This window comes from Erithacus rubecula, assembly GCF_903797595.1.
Source record: "Erithacus rubecula genome assembly, chromosome: 6".
In the NCBI taxonomy this organism is placed as follows: domain Eukaryota; kingdom Metazoa; phylum Chordata; class Aves; order Passeriformes; family Muscicapidae; genus Erithacus; species Erithacus rubecula.
The window spans coordinates 6,382,745-6,402,206 of NC_136688.1; the positions used below are offsets into that span (position 1 = coordinate 6,382,745).

The 19,462-nt window shown below is 37.4% G+C and overlaps 1 protein-coding gene across 11 annotated transcripts in view; it reads left to right on the forward strand.

Moving 5' to 3' along the window:
* SOX6 (SRY-box transcription factor 6) overlaps window positions 1–19,462 on the forward strand; it is a 369,092-nt gene that overhangs the window by 263,117 nt on the left and 86,513 nt on the right. For 7 of the 11 annotated variants that reach the window (XM_079307922.1, XM_079307921.1, XM_079307918.1 and 4 more), the window contains 2 exons: window positions 8,039–8,162; window positions 16,183–16,262. In XM_079307922.1, the coding sequence (XP_079164048.1) occupies window positions 8,039–8,162; window positions 16,183–16,262 (204 nt within the window). The remainder of the gene's footprint in view (window positions 1–8,038; window positions 8,163–16,182; window positions 16,263–19,462) is intronic. The other 4 variants (XM_079307926.1, XM_079307919.1, XM_079307924.1 and 1 more) reach the window with 1 other exon arrangement.

Sequence of the window (19,462 nt, forward strand, 5' to 3'; positions counted from 1 at the left end):
AAATACCAGCATAAATCAGCCACAGGGCTGGGTGGAATGGGAAAAGTGTCTCCTTTTTGCACCTGTGCCTCATCTCTACTCTTGTATCCTGCCATTATGCAAGTGTTGGAAGGCTAAACTGTGTAGTGCTGGCATGGACCAGCACAAAACTGCCTCCTGATTTCCAGCAGAGCATGTTCTTCTTTAGCTCTGCACCTCAGGTGGCTCTTGGGGCAATTGTGTGGTTAGATGTAAAGGTCTGCAAGCACCAGATTACAATGGAATTGGTTCCTGTCCACCATGCACCATCACTTCTGCCACTGGAAAAGGAATCCAGGCCTCTTTGAGGGTCCTCTTGTGTAACTTGTGGGTGTAATACTCTCCCCTGAAACTTTGAGCTTGAATTAATTAATACTTGTAAAGTATGTAGTAGATCTAAGTGCTTGTGTAGTGACATTGTAATATAGTTACAAATCTTGGAATATCAGTGAAAATACAGGAAGCTTAAAAAAGAATATGCTGTTCAGGACAAAATCCTTCCCACAGTGAAGAAAATGACAGGATTTCCTTTTTCATAGGTGTCCCTCTGAATTTCAGATATATTCTATATTTATTTAAATATGTTCTATTTTGTTGCACCTTTTTTTACCTCTACACTGCAAAAGGATTTTTGATCAGCATCATTGAAAGATGCTTTTTGTTTTTATTCCTACTCCTTCTGGACATTCTCTTTAAAGTGAAAGATAATAATTTCTTTATTAACCATCAGTTTTGTGGTCTGACAGGATTTTTTGTGCATTGAGGGAATTAGTTTCATGTTAATAACTAGTGATGGTTAGTATAAAAAAAAAAAAAAAAAGAAGTATTCTGTCTTGAATAGATTTGTGGGGAGAAACTCTGCCCAAAAGTAGCAATACCAAACACAAATTTTAAAACATCTCTTGCTCTAAATATTTCCACCAGCAGGAAATGCCAGTGTACTCCAAAAATCTTGCACATTTTGATATCACCATAAAAACATAGCTAATAAGGGATTTCTAACATAATTTATATTTAGATCTGAGCTGAAGTAATGGAGCTTTCGAGTATTAAAAATATCAACAAGTATCATTAGGCTGCAATATTTTTCTTATTTTGGCATGAATAAGACAAGGTGCAAATGAGAAACATACATCTTCACTAGTCTTTGGAAATATCTGAAATAATTGACTTGCTCAGTCTTCTGTGATGGCTTGGTGACCGCTAACTGTGACAATTTGCATAATAGTCAACTCTTCACTTCTGTAGAGATAACTGTTTGGATCTGATTAAAATTAGGACTGTTTTAGTTCTCTTGACTTTTCCAGAAGTTGCAGTAATAGAGATTTGCTGTTATGCTTTAACCAAACAAATGCACACATGGGGATAACAATATGCTGAGTTTATGCAGATTTTACAACACAAATCTGAATAAAATACCCACTAATAGACCCTTAAGGAGTAATAAACACACATGAATTTTCCTTAGTTGCACTTTAAAGTGATTTTAACATACTACTAGACCTTAACAATAATATTTAATTGACAAGATTATGCATTTGTATGGATTGAAAAGGTGGTAGATCTCTAATTCCAAATGAACCATAAATTCACTTTTGCATAACATGTTTTATTTATTTCTCTATAGCAGAGATGTTCTCCATCCCTCCTAGTGAGAGTTTCTTAAAATACAGACAATTTAAATAGATTTAATTACCATTTATCATACTCCTAACTTCATGAGATCATCCTTAGTTGAATTCTATATTTCCAGATAGTTAAGGAGCTGGATAAAAACAGGGCAACATAATGAGAAGCTAATAGAAATGAAATGATATCTAGTGTTTGAAACTGTTCTGTTTTCAGTGATGCTGTCACTGTTTTTCTGTAGCTTCCTTCTTGATTTCCCAAGTAGATGGAATTTAAGTTTATTTCATTTCAAGTTTCAAAGTGATGAGGAAAAAACATAATAAAAAAACAAGGTTGCTCTGTTTTTCTGTATGATCATGGTTGCAATTTTCACATTAATGTTGTGGCCACTGCAGTAGACTTAAATCTCCAAATCACACTGATGCATTGGACAAATGGAAAAAAATGATAGGGGAAAAGAAAGAAAATAGCAGTTACAATCCCTTTACAAATTCAATAGTGGGCTACATATTTTTTTCATAGTATTTCCAGTCTGAAATGTTCTCACTTTGCAAGTCTATGGTATCTTTTTTACAGTTTATTTGCCAACACTTCCCCTGGGATCCCATTGGCAGACATTTTCTTTGTGGCTCATGTACTTCCACTGAGAGGAAACATTTTTCAATTAGACTGTAGATAATTAGATGGCAGATAAATTAGAACATAATATACCTCCCCATCCAGATAGATCTCCAGCGGTTCTGCACTGCTAGCAGGAGCAGAAAGAACTCCCTGGATAATTTTTGTGGGAGCTGTATTGACATGATTTTCAGTGTCCTAGCTATGACACAGTGGCTGTGTCACTCTGGGTGTTCTGGAGCCCATCTTTCTCCAGCTGCTTTTCCTCTTCGTGCTGAGCCACAGGTGCTTTCCTGGGATTATTCGCTAGAGGGGATTTCTCACTGAAGTGTTTGTGTCCACCCTCCCATTTCACCCTGACATCAGGGGATGTTGGGCATTGATGGCCACTAAGCCAAAGCCTGGGGCTTTGTGCCTGATAAACTCATCAGTCACAATTCTGAGCCCAGAGCAAAAGGCTCAGCCACACTTGCACACCAAGTAGCCATGTCCTTCACAACTGAACTGGACAGCTAACCCAGCCTTGAGGTCACTCTGCTTCACCAGAACAGCACAAATATAACAGCCACACCATTCAGCTGTAACCAAAGATACTTTAAAAAAAAAACAAAAAAACCATGCAATTCCTCTGCAGTTTTCCTAAATAGGTAGTTTCTGGGACCATGAAAGGAGTCCAGAGTGGCATGAGTTCATTATGATACTGGCAGAGCTGGGGAGATTTAAGCCCAAACCTGCAGAAATCTTAGCATGTAGCTGCTTTTAACATTTACACAGTCCCTCTGACTTTCACAGATTAAGTTTTCATAAAAGAAGTCCCTACTTTTTTATGAAACATATTGTTTGTGTCCTTGCAGCATCCTCCAAAATGACTTAGTCAAAGTAAAATTTAAATTATCAAAATTTCTAATATTTCTTCTCTTACATAAAACAACCAAGCCCAACACTAGTTATTGAAATTTAAAAAAAAAAATAATCTAACAGTAACAGTGCCAGATATTGCATAGAGACTATTTTAAATGTAGCTGAGGTAAATACTTATATACAGGATATTTAAAATCTTGCACTAATAGTTCTGGGAGCACAAACACTTCTTTCAGTGCCATTAAGACTTTTTAAAAAATGAATCAACCTAAAATATAACCTGTTGAGCTATCAGTTATGGCCACTATGTTCTATCGTATAAACATATTTTGAGCAGTCTGAAAATGCAAATCCTTATTTGATATATTGCTATTACCTGGAAATCTATTACACTGTAGTTTCTAAATGTGAGACTAGAAAATTTCCAATATGTTTACTATGGAAATTCAAAGCTTAGTGAGGGCTCAGGTTAAAGCTGTAGTCTGAGTATACCAATTACTCAAGAAATTAATAAATTTTAGGTAGAAATTAAAATTTAACCCAAATTTTAATTTAACTAAATGAAAAATCTAAGCCTCTCTGTGAACAACTTAAGTTCTCACAGTGGCTGCAACAGCACATGAACAAAAGGTTCTGTTCATCTTATACTAGGATGAAAGAAAAAAGGTTCAATTCAGTATTCAAAGATTGGTTTCTCAGCTAACTTGTGTTGGAATAGTCTGTTAGATTCAAAACACTTCTCAAGATTTCCACAGTTTGAGAACAATCTAATTGGTTAAAGAAGGGGGTGGCAATGATTTTAAATAACAATTCCGGATTATTGTAGGCCATTAGAGCATATTTAACCTGCTTTATACTAGTGCTGGATGTAACGAAAAAGAAAACAAAAAAGCTTTAAAGAAGGCATAAAATATTAGAAAGATTGTGCTTGCTCTCTTGCAAAAAGATGGAACTTTTGCTGTTTACTGAAGTAGATTGTGCAGAGAGGTGACTTGCAAAGTTTGGTCTTGTAAAGGAAGAGGAATTCATCTGCCATTGTAGGGTGGGATTACTTCTGCTCTTGGAACCTGTGATCCTCTCAGCTCAGCAGAAATGTGTGAGCTGCATCTTTGCTTGCAGTGCTGCCACCCTTCTCTCTGAATGCCTTTACTTCTCTGCTTGCAGTGTTAGTTGTTGTAGAAGCAGCTTTGGTTTTTAAAGATAAAACTCTTCCTCCTCTTCAATCTCACTAAATGTGCTATGCTCCTTATCCAAGAGAGGCAGATCATTTTAATTCAAAGCATTATTTTTGTATAACTTATCACTCTGGCTTAGATTTTCCATGTAAAACATAGACTTTTAGTGACTTTTTAACAAGGAGGATTGTTCAGCCAACTTCTGAGATTATCACTCCCAGAACTGTGGGACAAAGCACTGCAGATTTGCCCAGCTTATCAAACAGGCCACCAGCTTTTATTATTTCAGGGAGAATCAAATTGGAAGTTGTTTCTTGAACTAATCAGGGCTGATTTGCTCTAAAGTTGCTTCCTGACTTAGATCTCAGGCAAGGAAGTGCTGTAATCAGTTCCCAAGGGCCGTCAGAGTTGTGATGGGATATTAAAGGAATGGTACACTACCTTTAAAGTGTTCCCCAATCTTGGCAGATTTTTTTGTGTTTAGCACAGTTAAACCTGAGCTGCTTGTGTAGAAACAAAGATTAATTTCATGAGATAGCTTTATGTAAGAGCTGAATGTACTTGAGGCAGCAGAACTGAATTTTGGAGAGAATATATTCAGTTTCCTCCAGGGCTTGTATATTCAGTTAAAAATACAGACTGGCAGAATTGTTCAAAATCAGACATGTACTACCCATCAAAAACGAAAAAAAAAAAACCAATAAAACGACCAAACCCAACCCCCAAAAAAAACACTCAAAAAACACCCTCAAAAAGGAAAAAAAAACTTCATGAAAGCGAAAATGAGTCCCCCTGAGTGTCTCTGTTTGCATATTAGCCCATAGCATGGGCTCTGCCAAGTTACTCTCTGACTGACTGCTGCAGATGCTCTTTCTCAAGTATTCTGAGTGAGATCTTTAGTGCAAGTCTTTGGGGACAAACAATAGCACCTGTTCCTCACAAGATAGCAGCCCAGTTAGTCCATTCATGTATCTTTAATGAAGCTCTGGGGCAGATGGCAAAAAATGGCATCATCAACGACTCAGCACAGAGGAGACAAAAGGGGAAAGTGCCGATCCAACAATGCGCTATTTTTACGAATGGGAAGAGACAGAGTCAGAGTGTTTCTTGGGCATCTGCTCCCGTCTTGGTTTTCAGAAAGACCTGAGGAACATCTCAGCAATTAAAATTTCTGGGCATGTAGCCGATTTTATGAAGCACACCAATCAACCCCTCCTCCCAATTTCTCCCCTCTCAGTAAAATCAAACCCATCATATTCATAATAATGAAACTCTCAGGGATAGAAACTGTCAAAAACTAAGGAGTTAACTGGATTTTTTTGCATTCATTTTATATGTTTAATAATTCTGTATCAGTGATGCTTTTGCATTCTCTTCCCTTTTAGTGCTTATTTGTGTTTTTCAGTTGACCTGTGCTGAAAATGGACATCTATGTATATAATAATTCTGTGTGAAGCCAACACTTATGTAGGAATAGTATTTCATATGTGCCATGGGAGGGAGTGGTGGCCTTTCAGGAGGAGCTTTTTAAAGTCTGTATGTCTCTTAATTGTAAATCCAAACTTACAGCCTAAATGTAACCTTTAGTCAAAGTTATGCTGATTTATATAGACTGTAGACCTGCTCTTGAATTCACACTAGGAAGAATAGCAGATAACCAGAAATGGTAATTCTCCACACTTACTGAAATGCTTTTATTTGAGAGTTTAAACAAAATTTATACAGCTGAGTAGATCAAAATCTACAGGAATACATAGTAGGATTTGGTTTTAATATGTTTTGAATTATCTTTATGACACAATTGAGTGAAATATTGCTGTGGCTATGTTTGCACCTTCACTCAAACCACAGCACTCTGATTTCTTCTGTGTCTTGAGAGATTGTATTGGAGTCTTGTACCTTTGCAGCCCCATGTAAATACTTTATGTGGGGGATATTTCTTATGATTTTGATTAGATGTTAGGAACTTCTGCAAATTTTTGCAAGTTGTATTGCACTGAATTTCTTCCAGTGCAGTTGCTCCTATCAGACAAAGCCTATGATTTTCCTTTGCTGTGCTCCTGTAGAGCCAATGTATAGAAACACCACACAGCAAAACCAGCAACATTTCATCAGAGCTGAATTTCTCTTCTGGGCACATGGGGATCAACTCCAATCTGACCAAGTCTAATGCATAACCTAAAACACACAGCCAGGCTTACCTCAGCTAAAATGAGAGAAATAGCTGCTTAAAGCTAGTTTTTTTCACGCCCCAGTGCCATAGCAGTAATTGCACAAAGACCTTTTTATTATAAGTTGATTTTCCTGAGGAATGGATTCAAAAAATACTGTAAAGTGTTTATTTTTTGCTTGACCTTTATTAACCTCCATCTTAGGGCTTTCCCAAGAGAAGAGTTGTTGGTAAATTAACCCTCATAGAGACACACAGTAGCATTTCTGTACTGCATCAATGGTTGTGAAAGTAATGGAGATATGACAAGAAAATTTGGTACTATTTAAACAATGTCATAGGTCAACATATGGGATTTGACCAAAAAAGTTTTTTAGGAATTTAACACAAAAAATTGCTTGAAGTGTACTTTAAGTTTTTAATAGTGTTTAATTCCACTGATTTATGGTAAAATGAGGGATTTGTTGGGGTTTTTTTGTTGTTGTTTCTACCTAAACCCTCAATTTTTCCTGTATTTACCAGCTTTGATATATAAAGCATTATATGTTTGCTTAACTGCTAATCAGAAAAATCACAGTCAAACCCTTGGGTATTTCTGGGGTTAAGGAATGATGGATAAAAACTCTTTGAGATCCTAGCCACTGTCTCTGAAACACAGGTACTGTAAATTAAGGAACTAGGAAATTACCATATGGATGTAACAGGCATCATCCTATCACATAATTCTCTATATGTTGAATGCAAATGCTTGTATAAGGAGAAGAATTTTTTCCTTGTGCATGTTTGTGGTTTTTCGATACATTTATTATGGTCAAATTAAATTTGATGTAGTAGGTTTTGTTCTCAAATGGTCTCTGAATGCAAGTCCATCATTACCAAGCTACATGATGGTGCATAAAGCTATAAAACTGCTTAGACAGACAAACAATTTTTTTCTTATAGTGAGGTGTGTGTGGCAGTTAGTTTGTTTAGGAGCCAAGATGTTGTAGCTTTAAATCTGGTGAATTGTGGTGTTGACTAGAAGGCTCTTCAGTACTCTGTGAGATTTTGAAGATTTTGAGTTGTTGGTATTTATGTGAACAATCCCATGTTGTAAGATCTCAGAATTAAAATTTCCCTAAGGTTAATAAAATCTGAACATCAAAGTAGGAACTGCAGTGTTATGTTGCTTCTAAATTCTCATCACTGTGCTGTGACCATTAGAAAACTTGTGGAAAATTAATATAAATAGATACTACACTACTTTTAATAATAATAAAAAAAAAACTTTGGTATGTTTTGTATCTTTTTGCTTTGTGCCAGGACAGGGAATGCTAATTAAAAAAAAAGTAATGGAGAACCAGGAAGAAGCAGGAAAATGTGCAGTTCCCAAAGACTGTTCCACCTTTGCCACTGAGGGAAAACAATGTTTGTGAGGGCTTTGATGTGATAATGTGAGGTTGGCAGGGATTGCATTAAGGTGAAGGTTCTGTGGGACTGTGTGAAGGCAAGAACACTATCAGTGCTGGAGAAATACCTGTCAAGACAAATTTGTGCTATTTCTGATCAGAGGCTCTCTTCTGTTTAGCAGGTTCAGGGTCACATGCCTCCGCTCATGATCCCAATTTTTCCACACGACCAGCGGACACTGGCAGCAGCTGCTGCAGCCCAGCAGGGATTCCTCTTCCCCCCAGGAATAACATACAAGCCAGGTAAGCTCACAGGGATGTGAGGCTATTGCACGTTTTAAAGCATTAAGGGTAGCTTCTTGTGAGATCTGTTTCATACAGATGATACACAACAGGCATAGCTGGTGGAACTTTTGCATCTCCACCAGAAAAAATACTTCTGGATTGCAGGAGGTGGATGAACTATTGGTTATGGAACATCATTATTTTTTTAAGCCTAATTTCCATAAAGTTATTGGCTTTAAATATAGTGGCCCATTTGCCTAGCAATTTGCATCTGGTCTGCCCTATGCAAAAACTACATGTCTTTAATTAATTCTGTTATCTTCAGTGTATTTGTGTTTTGGGGCAAAATTCTTACTCTTTTGTTTGATTTCAATCTGGTTAATACAAGGTTTCAGTAGTTCAATTCCAGTCATTATTCAGACTCCTAACAGGTCACATAACCTTGCAGTGAAATATGTTTTGAGATGATTTAGCAAATGTTATGATTTCTTTCTTTTTTTCCTCTGAGTTTACAGGACTCCTGGGGAATTCAATTAGGGATATAATGGTTTGAAGCTACTTTCAGAGACTCCTTGTAAACAGGGCTTTAAATGTTTAAAGACACTTTGCCAAAGGAATTCAATGTAGGAAGATATTTAAGTAAATAAAAGTCAACCTTATTTTCATTTGTACATTCTTTGTAAGTGACCTCAGTCCAGAAGCAGCAACCTTATTTTGCTCATTAATAGTATTCTCTGTCAAGCTGCCTTTAGCATATTAACCTGATAACTAATAACTACAAAACATAAATAACAGTTTATTTTTTAATTCATTAAATATGAAACACACAAAGTAAAGCACTGATCCTTTTGCCACTGATGTTAGCGGTGCTTTTGCTGTTGACTGCGACAGGAACGAGGTCAAATCCAAAGTAAAGCCTCATAATAGATGATGTAAACAGCATGCTAATTAAAAGCCAGGTTGAACCTAAAATCTTTTCTAGCAAGTTTACTTAATATTAGATGAAGTGGGGCCAAGCAGGATTTCAGCAAGTATTTCCGTTTGTCCCACTCCCTTCTGTCTCTTTAGTCCAGAGACTTTCCTCTCCAAACACAGATTCTTTGTCTAGTTGTTTTATTTTCAGGTTTTGAAATCCCTAAGTTCATTTCTGATTTGACAAACTGGTTCACTGTGTGCTAGAATCAGTTACTGGGGTTCTGAAAGGCAGATGGCTCAGGATGGTACAGGATGAGGGTTATTCACACCTCACAGCAGTTAGGGACCAAAGACAAAGAGTTGCCAATTGTGGGAATTGCCTACAACGCCCTGGCTAAATCTTACTTCCCACAAACAAGAGAAAGCACATGCTTTCCTTGGTTTTCCTATTTTAATCTGAGATGCTTCATGAGTAGTGACTGCTAGTGACTAAGCTGATGGTCGTGCTGCCCCCTGAGAGGCGTTATGTTCAATCATGTTGTGTTAATTTTGGCTCTGTAAACTTCTTGGTACAAAAACGACTTAGGAAGAAGAGTTACCAGCACATTTTCCTGAACATGACAAATTTTCTGGACTTACTCTACAGTGTTCCTCATAGTAACTAGTACCTATCTAACTCAATCCTATTAGCCTCCTAACAGAAGGTGATGCAGCTTTAGGGCATTATTTTACTTGCCAGAATGCAGGAAGAGAGATGTTTAGCAAAAGTTAGAAGAATGAAATGCAGGAAGAAGTCCAAGCCTAGATATCTTGGAGCACAGTGAAGCTGTTTGCTGGTGCTAGTGGTTTAATTCCGTATGGTGTTAGTAAAAGACCAGAAGTCACAATGATCTGATTATAACCAGTGGCTTTAAAGAAGTTATAATGTTTATATATTTAATATATATATTAAGTTCTACTGCATGTAAATGTGGCAAAGGTAGCTGGGCAGGTCAGTAGCTTTTGTAAGAGACACATCATGATAAAAAAATGCTGCAACTACACTTGGTATTGATTAATTCCTATTTTTGGCGCTCTCGGCACAGTAGTTAAGGAATTAATGAAACTGGAGATTAAGCTATACTCTTTCATAGAGAGGGTTCTTCAAAGTCATTTCTGAGGAATATTTATGAACTTGACTGTTACTACCTGTACTCTTCTACTTTTGTGAGAAATGAAACTTTCACCTGCAGAACTGTCAGTTTAGACTTGCTCATACCTCTGAGGGAGAACAGGAGATGGATTAACCCTTCAGACACTTACCATTTTCTTGTAGGTTGCATGTTTCACTTCTATCTCATTTTACTCCATTTTGACATTGACAAGACTGAGTTTTGACCCTGACAGTTTTACCTGATATTCAGAAAATATAGAAAGGCATTTCAATAATAGGAGCAGTGGGGAATAAGTACTTTAGAAACAGACTGTGTCATTTAGGGAATGTTGAATAATGTGTGCAGAGTCGCTTAATTTGCTTTGCCTGCAAAAACAGGTGGGTATAGGCTGGCTCCAAAGTGAGAGAAGTGCATCAGTGGTAGTGTGACAGGACAGCCAAGATGAGGAGCCCTGCCTTAGTGTACAAGCAGGGGTATAATTGTGTTCATGTCCATGCAGAAATATCTTCCTAGCTAAATTGGGAACCAATTTCATGGCTGTTTAGTTCAATGCCAAGGTAGCAGTTACTGAGTACTGTTGCAGATTTGCACACAAACACCAGGTCTTGGAGGAATAAAAAGGTATTCTTTAACAAAATAGAGTAGTTTGTAAACTCAGCTGAAGATTCTGCAGAAGAGAGGAGAATTTATTATGTTCTGAGGTCCTTCCAGTACAAGCCTTGCTGCTAATGAACTTCTGAGCTCAGCAAATGATTATGAGCAGAAAACTTAAGGACTTGCTGAAATACAGCTGTGATAAAGCCTGACAGGAGAAACTTTCCTTCTGCCTGGCAGAATCTGTAGCATTGAAATGGCTGAAACCCTCCCCCCCAGTATTTTGGAGCTCTAGGAGGTGAAACAGGCCAAAGTTAGCAAGTGCTGATGACAAGTAATAATTGCATTAGGAAAAAAAAATCCCCAAAGTCCCATGCTTCCTTATGTATCTCAAAGTCATGTAATATAATTTTCCGGCATGGTAAGTACTAATTGAGAAATCAGAGCTGCATAGACCACCTAATTAATTTTTTATACATATTTCAGTATTTATACTGTATGCCGGATTAATTAAAACTTTAGGGCGCTGTGCATCTCAAATGACTGTTGTGACTATTGACCTGCAGGCATTTGACGAGCCTGGTAGAGTACCTGGTTGTGGGGGCTGCCACTTATTCCAGTGGGAAGCTGAGAGTGGCAGCTGTTAGGAAGCTAATACTTGCCCAGAGATGCTAGGCAGTTAACAGAATTATTTTGCATTCCGAGAGGAAAGCAACTGTGCTGGCTTTCTGACTGTGACCACCACACTTGCAGCTTGGAACTGGTGGGCAGCGTGGGTACCATTATACCTCCTCTCCCGCTGGAATTTCCCCTTCATTTAACTAAACACACCCATCCAGAAAAACTTAGTGGGATGGAGTATCCTTGAACGTGATTAGTGTGTCCCCATTAGTGCCCTGGGTCAGGAGGAGAAGACAGAGAGTAGGATGAGGAAGATAAGGATAAGGAAGGACAGCTCCCTCCTCCATCTTTCAGTGACTAAAGTATTACTTTCATCAAGTTTTGTGGCTGAAGAGGGAAGCAGGATGATGATGGAGCAAAGATATAAAGCAGTACTATGTAGGAGCCAGACCATAAGTTGTGCAAATCTCAAACAGAGCTATGGTTTGCTCTAAGCAGAGAGTGGGAGGGCTGATGTCCATGCCAGTTGCATATTGGCAGTCCATGAGACTTTAAAATGTATGATCACTTTGGCTTGAAAATGTCCTGCAAATATTTTGTATATCTTTACCATTTCTTTACCTCATCTGGAAAGTATCTCTGAAAAAGATTATTGAAAATAAAGACATGGAGTAGGGTAGAACTCAATTGAGACAGGTTTGTTGAGTGATATGCTGCAGTGTACTTTCAAAGCCTTTTTTCATATTTCATACAAGAACGATATAAAGCCCATGATTAGAGTGGCTAAGAAACAGCCCCTATCTACCTACCTAGGTCATTCAGCTTTATGCACAAAAATAATTTGCAATAGATTTTGCTGCACTGCAATGCAATGTGGACTGTTTTCCTTGGTTGGTGACAGCATTTTGGCCTGATTCTGTTTCTAGTTGCACTGGGGCAAATCAGAAAAGGTAATATTGTTAGGGAAAGCATGACAAACAAAACTGTCAGGCTTATTGTCATCAGGATGGACTTCAGAACATTCTAATACTGTGAAATATCTGTCATCAAACTAATTAAACTCCTTGATTACTCTAGCTAATCCACATAACTCACATAATCTTAGATGTGCTGGATTTCTCTGTTATCCGACATTGCAATTTCCATTTGGAACAGGTCTTTCAGAAGTTCTTCCTAAAGCTCTAAGGTGGTTTAGATTTTCCATATCTAAGTATTATTTTTTATGGTATGTAATCACCTGCAGACAAAAAATTGTGGGGGAAACTGATTTTGCTGCAACATGAGAATGGCAATAAGGCAGAGCTGCAGCATACATTATATGGAACAAAGGCATAACTGGGGCAGTGCCACTGGCCAGGGGAGTATTCCCTTATTTTTCCCACAGTATTCCCTTAGTCAGTTACCTCTTTTAACATGCTCCTCAACCCTGATGGCTCTGGACAAGCCAAATTCATGCCCTGAGTGGGAATACAGTGGGAGTGTCCATCTCTGTCCCTGCACTATCCCGAGAGCACCTGAGGTGTGCTTTGCTCAGCCTGCTCATTAGTCTGGAAGGACAGGAGGACAGGGCCCTGGAACTGCTGATCTCTTGCAGCTCTTCCAACTCCATTTCCTCTCATTCTGTGAGTGTGAAGAGACAGATTTCAAGTTACAATCCCAAAATGGGATTGTTTTGTAACTCAGATGAGGAGAACCAGTTTATGTCTTAAAATTGTGTTGTAGGATATATGAGTAATAAAGCAACACCTTCCCTCTGCTCTGGGTCTCACAAAAGCCAGACATTGTTCTTTCCTCACAGCTCACAAAGCCTTGGTATGGAAGGTAAGTCTATACATTCTGTAAATAAAGTCTGCTAAGCTTCATCTCTTCATCCAAGACAAAAAGAAACATTTACATTATTTCTGTGTAGAATAACACAGCACAATTGCTCACTGCTTTTATTCATTTGGAAATGTTGCTCAACCTGACAAACGAAACAGAAGTCTGGCATAATTTTCCATGGCTTGTAAACACCAATTTATATATAAACAACAGCAGCCAAATGTAAATACACAATCAGCACAGCAAGGAGATTGAAAAGATCAGTTTGCAAAACATGACAGATTTTCTTCTTCCAGCATTCTTCTCACTCCTGGTTATCAAAGGCCAGCACACACCAGTACCTAAGGCAGACCTGTTTGAACATGTTCTCCTGCCTTTTGTACAAATTTCAAAGAATGGATCCTCACGCAAGCATTCCAAATTGAGGAACAAATTTGAAAAAAATTACTACAATACATTGAGTGATTTCTCACCGAGATGGCTATGGAGGAGCTGCTTGATCCATTCTTGCACTGAGAAAATGAGAGGGGGGAATATGTACCTCTCTAATTAAAAATTGAAGCAAGAGCATACCTTGCATACTCAGTTTGCTCAAGGGAGAAAGAAGTACCTTTGCTCTGCTTTTACTCCTTGGTGTCAAAAAAGTGCTCCAGAACTTAAGGAGTATTAATTTTTCTTCTCAGCACAAAGATGCTGCTGACATACCAGGACTTACCCATAATTTAACACATTAAAATGAGGGCAAAAAGGGACAATATTTAATAACAGATAAATGGCCTAACTCTATGATTTTTCTTCCTGCAACAAAAGAGAGCACTGTAGCCAGCAGGTGAGCAAGAGAACACTACAGGGTGTGGTGAAGATACTATTAAATTAACTGTGAAGCCAAAAACTCTGTGTGTGTGCCCGTGTGCGCATGTGGGTATAAAATATCTGGCTATTTCAAACCATAGGAGCATGACAGCTGTGAAAAAGGAGTGCCGCAGGGAATTCTTTTAGAGTTTGGTTTTTTTTTAAAATATGTTTGACATGGAAAATGTTTTAGTACAAATAAAGCAACTGGTATTGAACTTAAAATGTGTATGCGGAGGGGGAGGGAGAAAGAAGAGATTGCTGTGTGGAACAGGGATGAATTATTCATGATATTTAAAGAAAGAATGCCTCCAAAATGTTCTGCAAGGCAGTCCATGCTGATAAGTCAGATGGTTATTTTCCCCCCCATTTAAAGCATCATTAATTCAACATTTTTGTGAGTTTTTGTAAAAAAAAAATACCTTGTAAGATATTTCTGAAAGAAACATTACTTAACTTAGATTAGGATCTTATTTATTCAGATAATTTCATATAGATATCAAAGAAACGAGTGGAATTATTTAACCATAAAGAGACATCTTAAGTACTGTAAGAAAAGAATCTAGAAGTCTTTTGTGTTGGTTTTGTTTTTTAAAGAAAAAGAATCCAACATTTTTGCACACTAAAATCAACCTCATGGAATGGGAAAAATAAGAGGAGATATTTTGAACATTACTCCATAGGACACCAGTACAATATAGTGTTAGTGAATGCATTGTAGCAGAGCTCCATATGCAATCAGAATCCAATTGTTACTGGACTGTGTACAAGCACATACTGTGCTCAATGGCCTGATGAGGTATTATGGATATGATGCAAAGAGACCTTGTGGATTAGACATGTAGAATTTTTAAAAAAGTGAAACAACTGAACATTTTAACTGGATACAGTAGAACTTCAAGTGGTAAAAAGAAAGAGTTCTGAGGAATCTGGTGACTGCAAAGACTTCAGTTATTATTATTTACTTGAGGGGGTTAACAAAAAAAAAATCATCTAGTTCTTGGAATGGCCTGATTATATTATGCTGAATTTCTGTATTTTCTTTTATTGCTACATTCTACTTTCAGCATGGAAGACTTTGTGTAAAATAGAGTGATTATTGTAAAAATATCAAAGAACCACACAGCCTGTTAAAATGTAGCTCGCAGATAGCATGTAACACTGATTTTAAATAAGTAGCTGGAGCCAAAGTGATATTCCATTAAATCTCAGTTCCTTATCCATCACTCTACTCATTTTTATATTACAGATTATACTGCTAAGCTATTTCAGCCTTCTTTCCTTCCTTACATTGACAAGGGTCCCAGTAGCACTGTGTGATGCACATCTATGGGAGCACCCACAGACATGCTATAAGTCATCCTGTTGCAATAACTAATCTGGAAATTTTGGTACTTGAATCTTCATGTAACTGAGCCCTTGTCTAATCTGTCACCTTCAGTAGGTCCCCACATCTAAGAGAAAATTAAAATTGTATTTCAAGCTATATTACAAGGTGATTTAATTTTGTTTTTCTCTATAACTACCTTAAAGGAATTGTCCCAAGAGAGAGAACTCCAAAGCAAAACAAGAAACCTCAACTTGTGTTGAGTCAGCTGGCTGCCCCAGGAGCCACTTGACACCAAAAAGAAATTATCCTGCATTAAACAGGACTGATATTTCTTGGACTATAACATATTTATTTTTTTCAAGAAACACACAATAAAATCTATTTTTTTCCTCTGGGAGCCACTGGGGTTTCCTGGGGTATCTTATCTGTGTCTCTGTTCTAAGGCCCATTTTGTGCCCAGGCTTCCACGCTTGATTTGAACATTAGCTTTTGAAAACGAAAATCACGAGTATCATATTTATATTTTGCCAGTTTGCCTACCAGCTATCTGCTAACCAAAAAAAAAAAAAAAAAAAAAAAAAAGTTCCAGGGGAGCATGGCAAGTCCGTGCCCAGCGAAGCCTTTTGTTTTTGCAGATGTTTGGGCTTAGAGGAGTGCTGTGGAGCCCAGGCAATCCCAGGGCCTTGTTTGCACTTGTCTGCTGCTATTCTCTGCTCATTGTCTGAACCTGCACGCATTGTTCTCCCGACAGGTGATAACTACCCTGTGCAGTTCATTCCATCAACAATGGCAGCTGCTGCTGCTTCTGGACTCAGCCCTTTACAGCTCCAGGTATGTGCCAGAACAAAAAAATGTGGGATCGAAGCCAACATTTTAGGGGAAAACTGCTAACCAGCTGTATGCTAAATAATAGCCTGAATGTTAAATAATTTTTGAGCACAGCCCAGGAGGATTAACACCTTATGTACTTACAATAAAGCAACGTGCAGCCAACCTTGATACTGTGAGTGAAAGACATTGTTCTGTGTGTTTTATATTGGCAGTTAATGGTATTTTTTAAAATTGATTTGAACAGTTGCTGGGAGATAAGTTCAAAGATATTTTTGTACTTTATTTTTGTGTGGTTGCTCCTCTGTAGCTGCAATGAACTACCTATAATTGGAGCAGTCAGTGTATCCAAACAAAAGCGTGTTATTGGGTTTTTATTTTTTTCAGTTTTGTTTTTTTTTTTAACTGAGTGGTGCTGACAATACAATAAATTGTAAACTCTTTTAGCTTCTCTATTTAGGTAATCTCAACCTTTCTGTGCATTAGGCTGGTCAGAAGCCAAGCATGGATGTATAGACTTAGTTTGGCTATTTATTTTTGGCAAATACAGAATGAAATGTTGTGAAAGAAAGATTTATGTGCCATATTATTAGCTAGCTCCTTGTGGCAAGAAGTTTTTAATTTCAGAAGAAAAGACACAACAATGTCATAAATAATGAAGAAACAGTCAAAAGCTTTCAGAGTTAAAATGTGTGGAAAGAAAGTGACAGTGAACATGAGAGGAAAGGCCATTAAAGATGCATGTAACTATTTGCAAGTAAACCTTTGAAACCCCTATTTGAGTTAGGTTAGAGTCGGGTTCAGAAGCAAAGTAGGAATAAATTGTGCCCAGAGTAGCAAACTATTGCCATGCTAATATCTAAATATCTACATTGCTCACCTTTCTGTGATAATGTTATTTTCCAGAGGAACCAAAGCAGATTAAAATTCCTTTCCTCTTTACCCTATGATGATATTCTTGCCAAATTAACTTAGGATAACTAAAAATGGGACCAGAACTTGTTCATTGGTGGTCCAGAGCTGACAAGAAAAACTCATTGATCTTAGGTCAGACCTAACATAGAATCAACATTTGGAAAGAGAAGGCCCGGACTCTGCAGGCAAAGATCTCCAAAAAATAGTTTTGGGTCACAATAATATGATGTTAAGATTGTACCTTGGATAGGATTGAAACCAAAGGGAAATTTCTCAAAAGGTAAAATAGCAGTCAGTAAGTCAGTATTTGACTACTTATTGAAGCAAAAGTCTCATCAGCTTTAGTTGGGAAAACACTGCAAAAATCAGTTTTGTGAATAGACTATTTTTGCTACCTTTGAAATGCACTAAAACAAATAGTGAGCCTACACAAGACTGCAAGTCAGGAAAGGATGAAAACTATTCAACTGTCAGAGAAATGGGATCTAAACCACAGACATCCCTGCATCTTTTCTTTTACATGATCCATTTGTAACTTGACCCACATATTTGCACATCAGACTTGATCTGAACCTACAGCAATAATGCATTTTCATTAATTTGCAGAAATGATAGACTGAGTTGCTAAACATGATGAGAACAATTAGAAAGAAAACAACCAGCAAAAATGGTTGCTAGTAAATTCTGAAACATTCAGGCTTGGGGGCCTGAATTTCCATTTAGATATATTTGCTGTAAAAGACTTTTTTGTTTGTTTGTTCCTCCCCTCACTTTATAATTTCATTTGAATTTCATCTCTATGGGATTTCAAAACCTTTAATGCTTCATGGTTATAAGAGCTTAAATAATAGAGCACCTCACCTTCAGTTAAGCTGATACCTGATCATCAGATTGTTAAGGTGCCTGAACTAAATTTTATTTACTTCTACTATTAGTTTTCTCTTTCTGTCAATTCTCTGTGTTCCCTAAATGAGCAATTATTTGGGTGTGTTTGTTGGAGAGAATTTGTTGTTATACCTGATGTGTCATGAAGACTGTTAGGGGTGTAGCATTTCAGCTCATTTTTCCATCTTTGCTTCCCTTCCCCCTTCTTTCTCTGTTCTGCTTCCTTTCTTCCATGCACCCCACCCACTTATTTATTTACATGAATTCTGTGACCATGGTATCTGAGTATTTCCCAAGTGCTTAAAAATACTGATCACAAAACTAATCTCTGCTCCTTTCAGACAGTGGGAGAAATAGCTAATTTATTGGCAGGTTTGGTTTTGTTTCTACATGTGAGTGTGTGTATAATATCCATGTTTGGATATTATTTCCCTGGGGAATGAAAGCCATGTCAAGTAAAAGATTTTTGCAGTAGCTCTAACATTTCAACTTTACCAGGGCATTATTATTAATTCCAAAATTATTTTCTATAATCTGTATCCCACTAAGGAAATTCTGCCAGCTTCAATGTTGTAATCTCCCCCCATTTTTTACTTATGTTTTCTTTTATTTGAATGATCATGATCCAGGTAGGAGGTAGCAGCAAATTTGTGTTCTCATCTTCCTGTGTGTTAGGGCAACTTCTTTGCAATCGCTGAATCTAATAGCACAGAGAACCCTTTTTTACCAGGTGCATGTAATGATAGCAATTGTTTCACAGAGGATGTTTCTCCAGTGGGCAATTGCTAATTAATGATTTGCCTGTCTTATTCAAGCTATTAGCACATTGTTATCAAAATGTGCTTTCTCTGAATTCTATATCTAAGTGGATTATGTATCTTCATGAGTGCAAAAAAACTTTACTGAAATCATATACAGCAGTTTCTCATGTAACTAATTTGTCTTTCATGTATTGTGCATTTAAAAAAAAAAAAAAAAAAAAAGAAAGAAAAAAAGTTCTCCTTCAGCAACAGACCAGATACATCTTCTCTTTAGATTTTTGATCACATTGATCAGCTCATGGTAAATACATTAATATTCACTTGTAGCTTGAATCCTGAAATGGAGTAGTAACTTACTACACTTTTATGTCAGTCCAGGTTCCTGAGTTGGTGGCTTGCTCTGCTTTGGATTAATACCAGATAGTTTCTTTTGATCTGTATACTGATCTCATGAAGGTGTCATTGATGATGTTGTTGACAAAAAGACTTAAAACTCCGTGTTCTATACTTCCCATTGATATCTCAGCTCCATCTCACCAGTTTCCTGAACAAATCAGCCAAAAATTTAAATAATGTGCATGATAGGACCAAGCCTTGATAGGGCTCTTGGCATGAGAAGAGATCCAGATGATGAGGGAACAG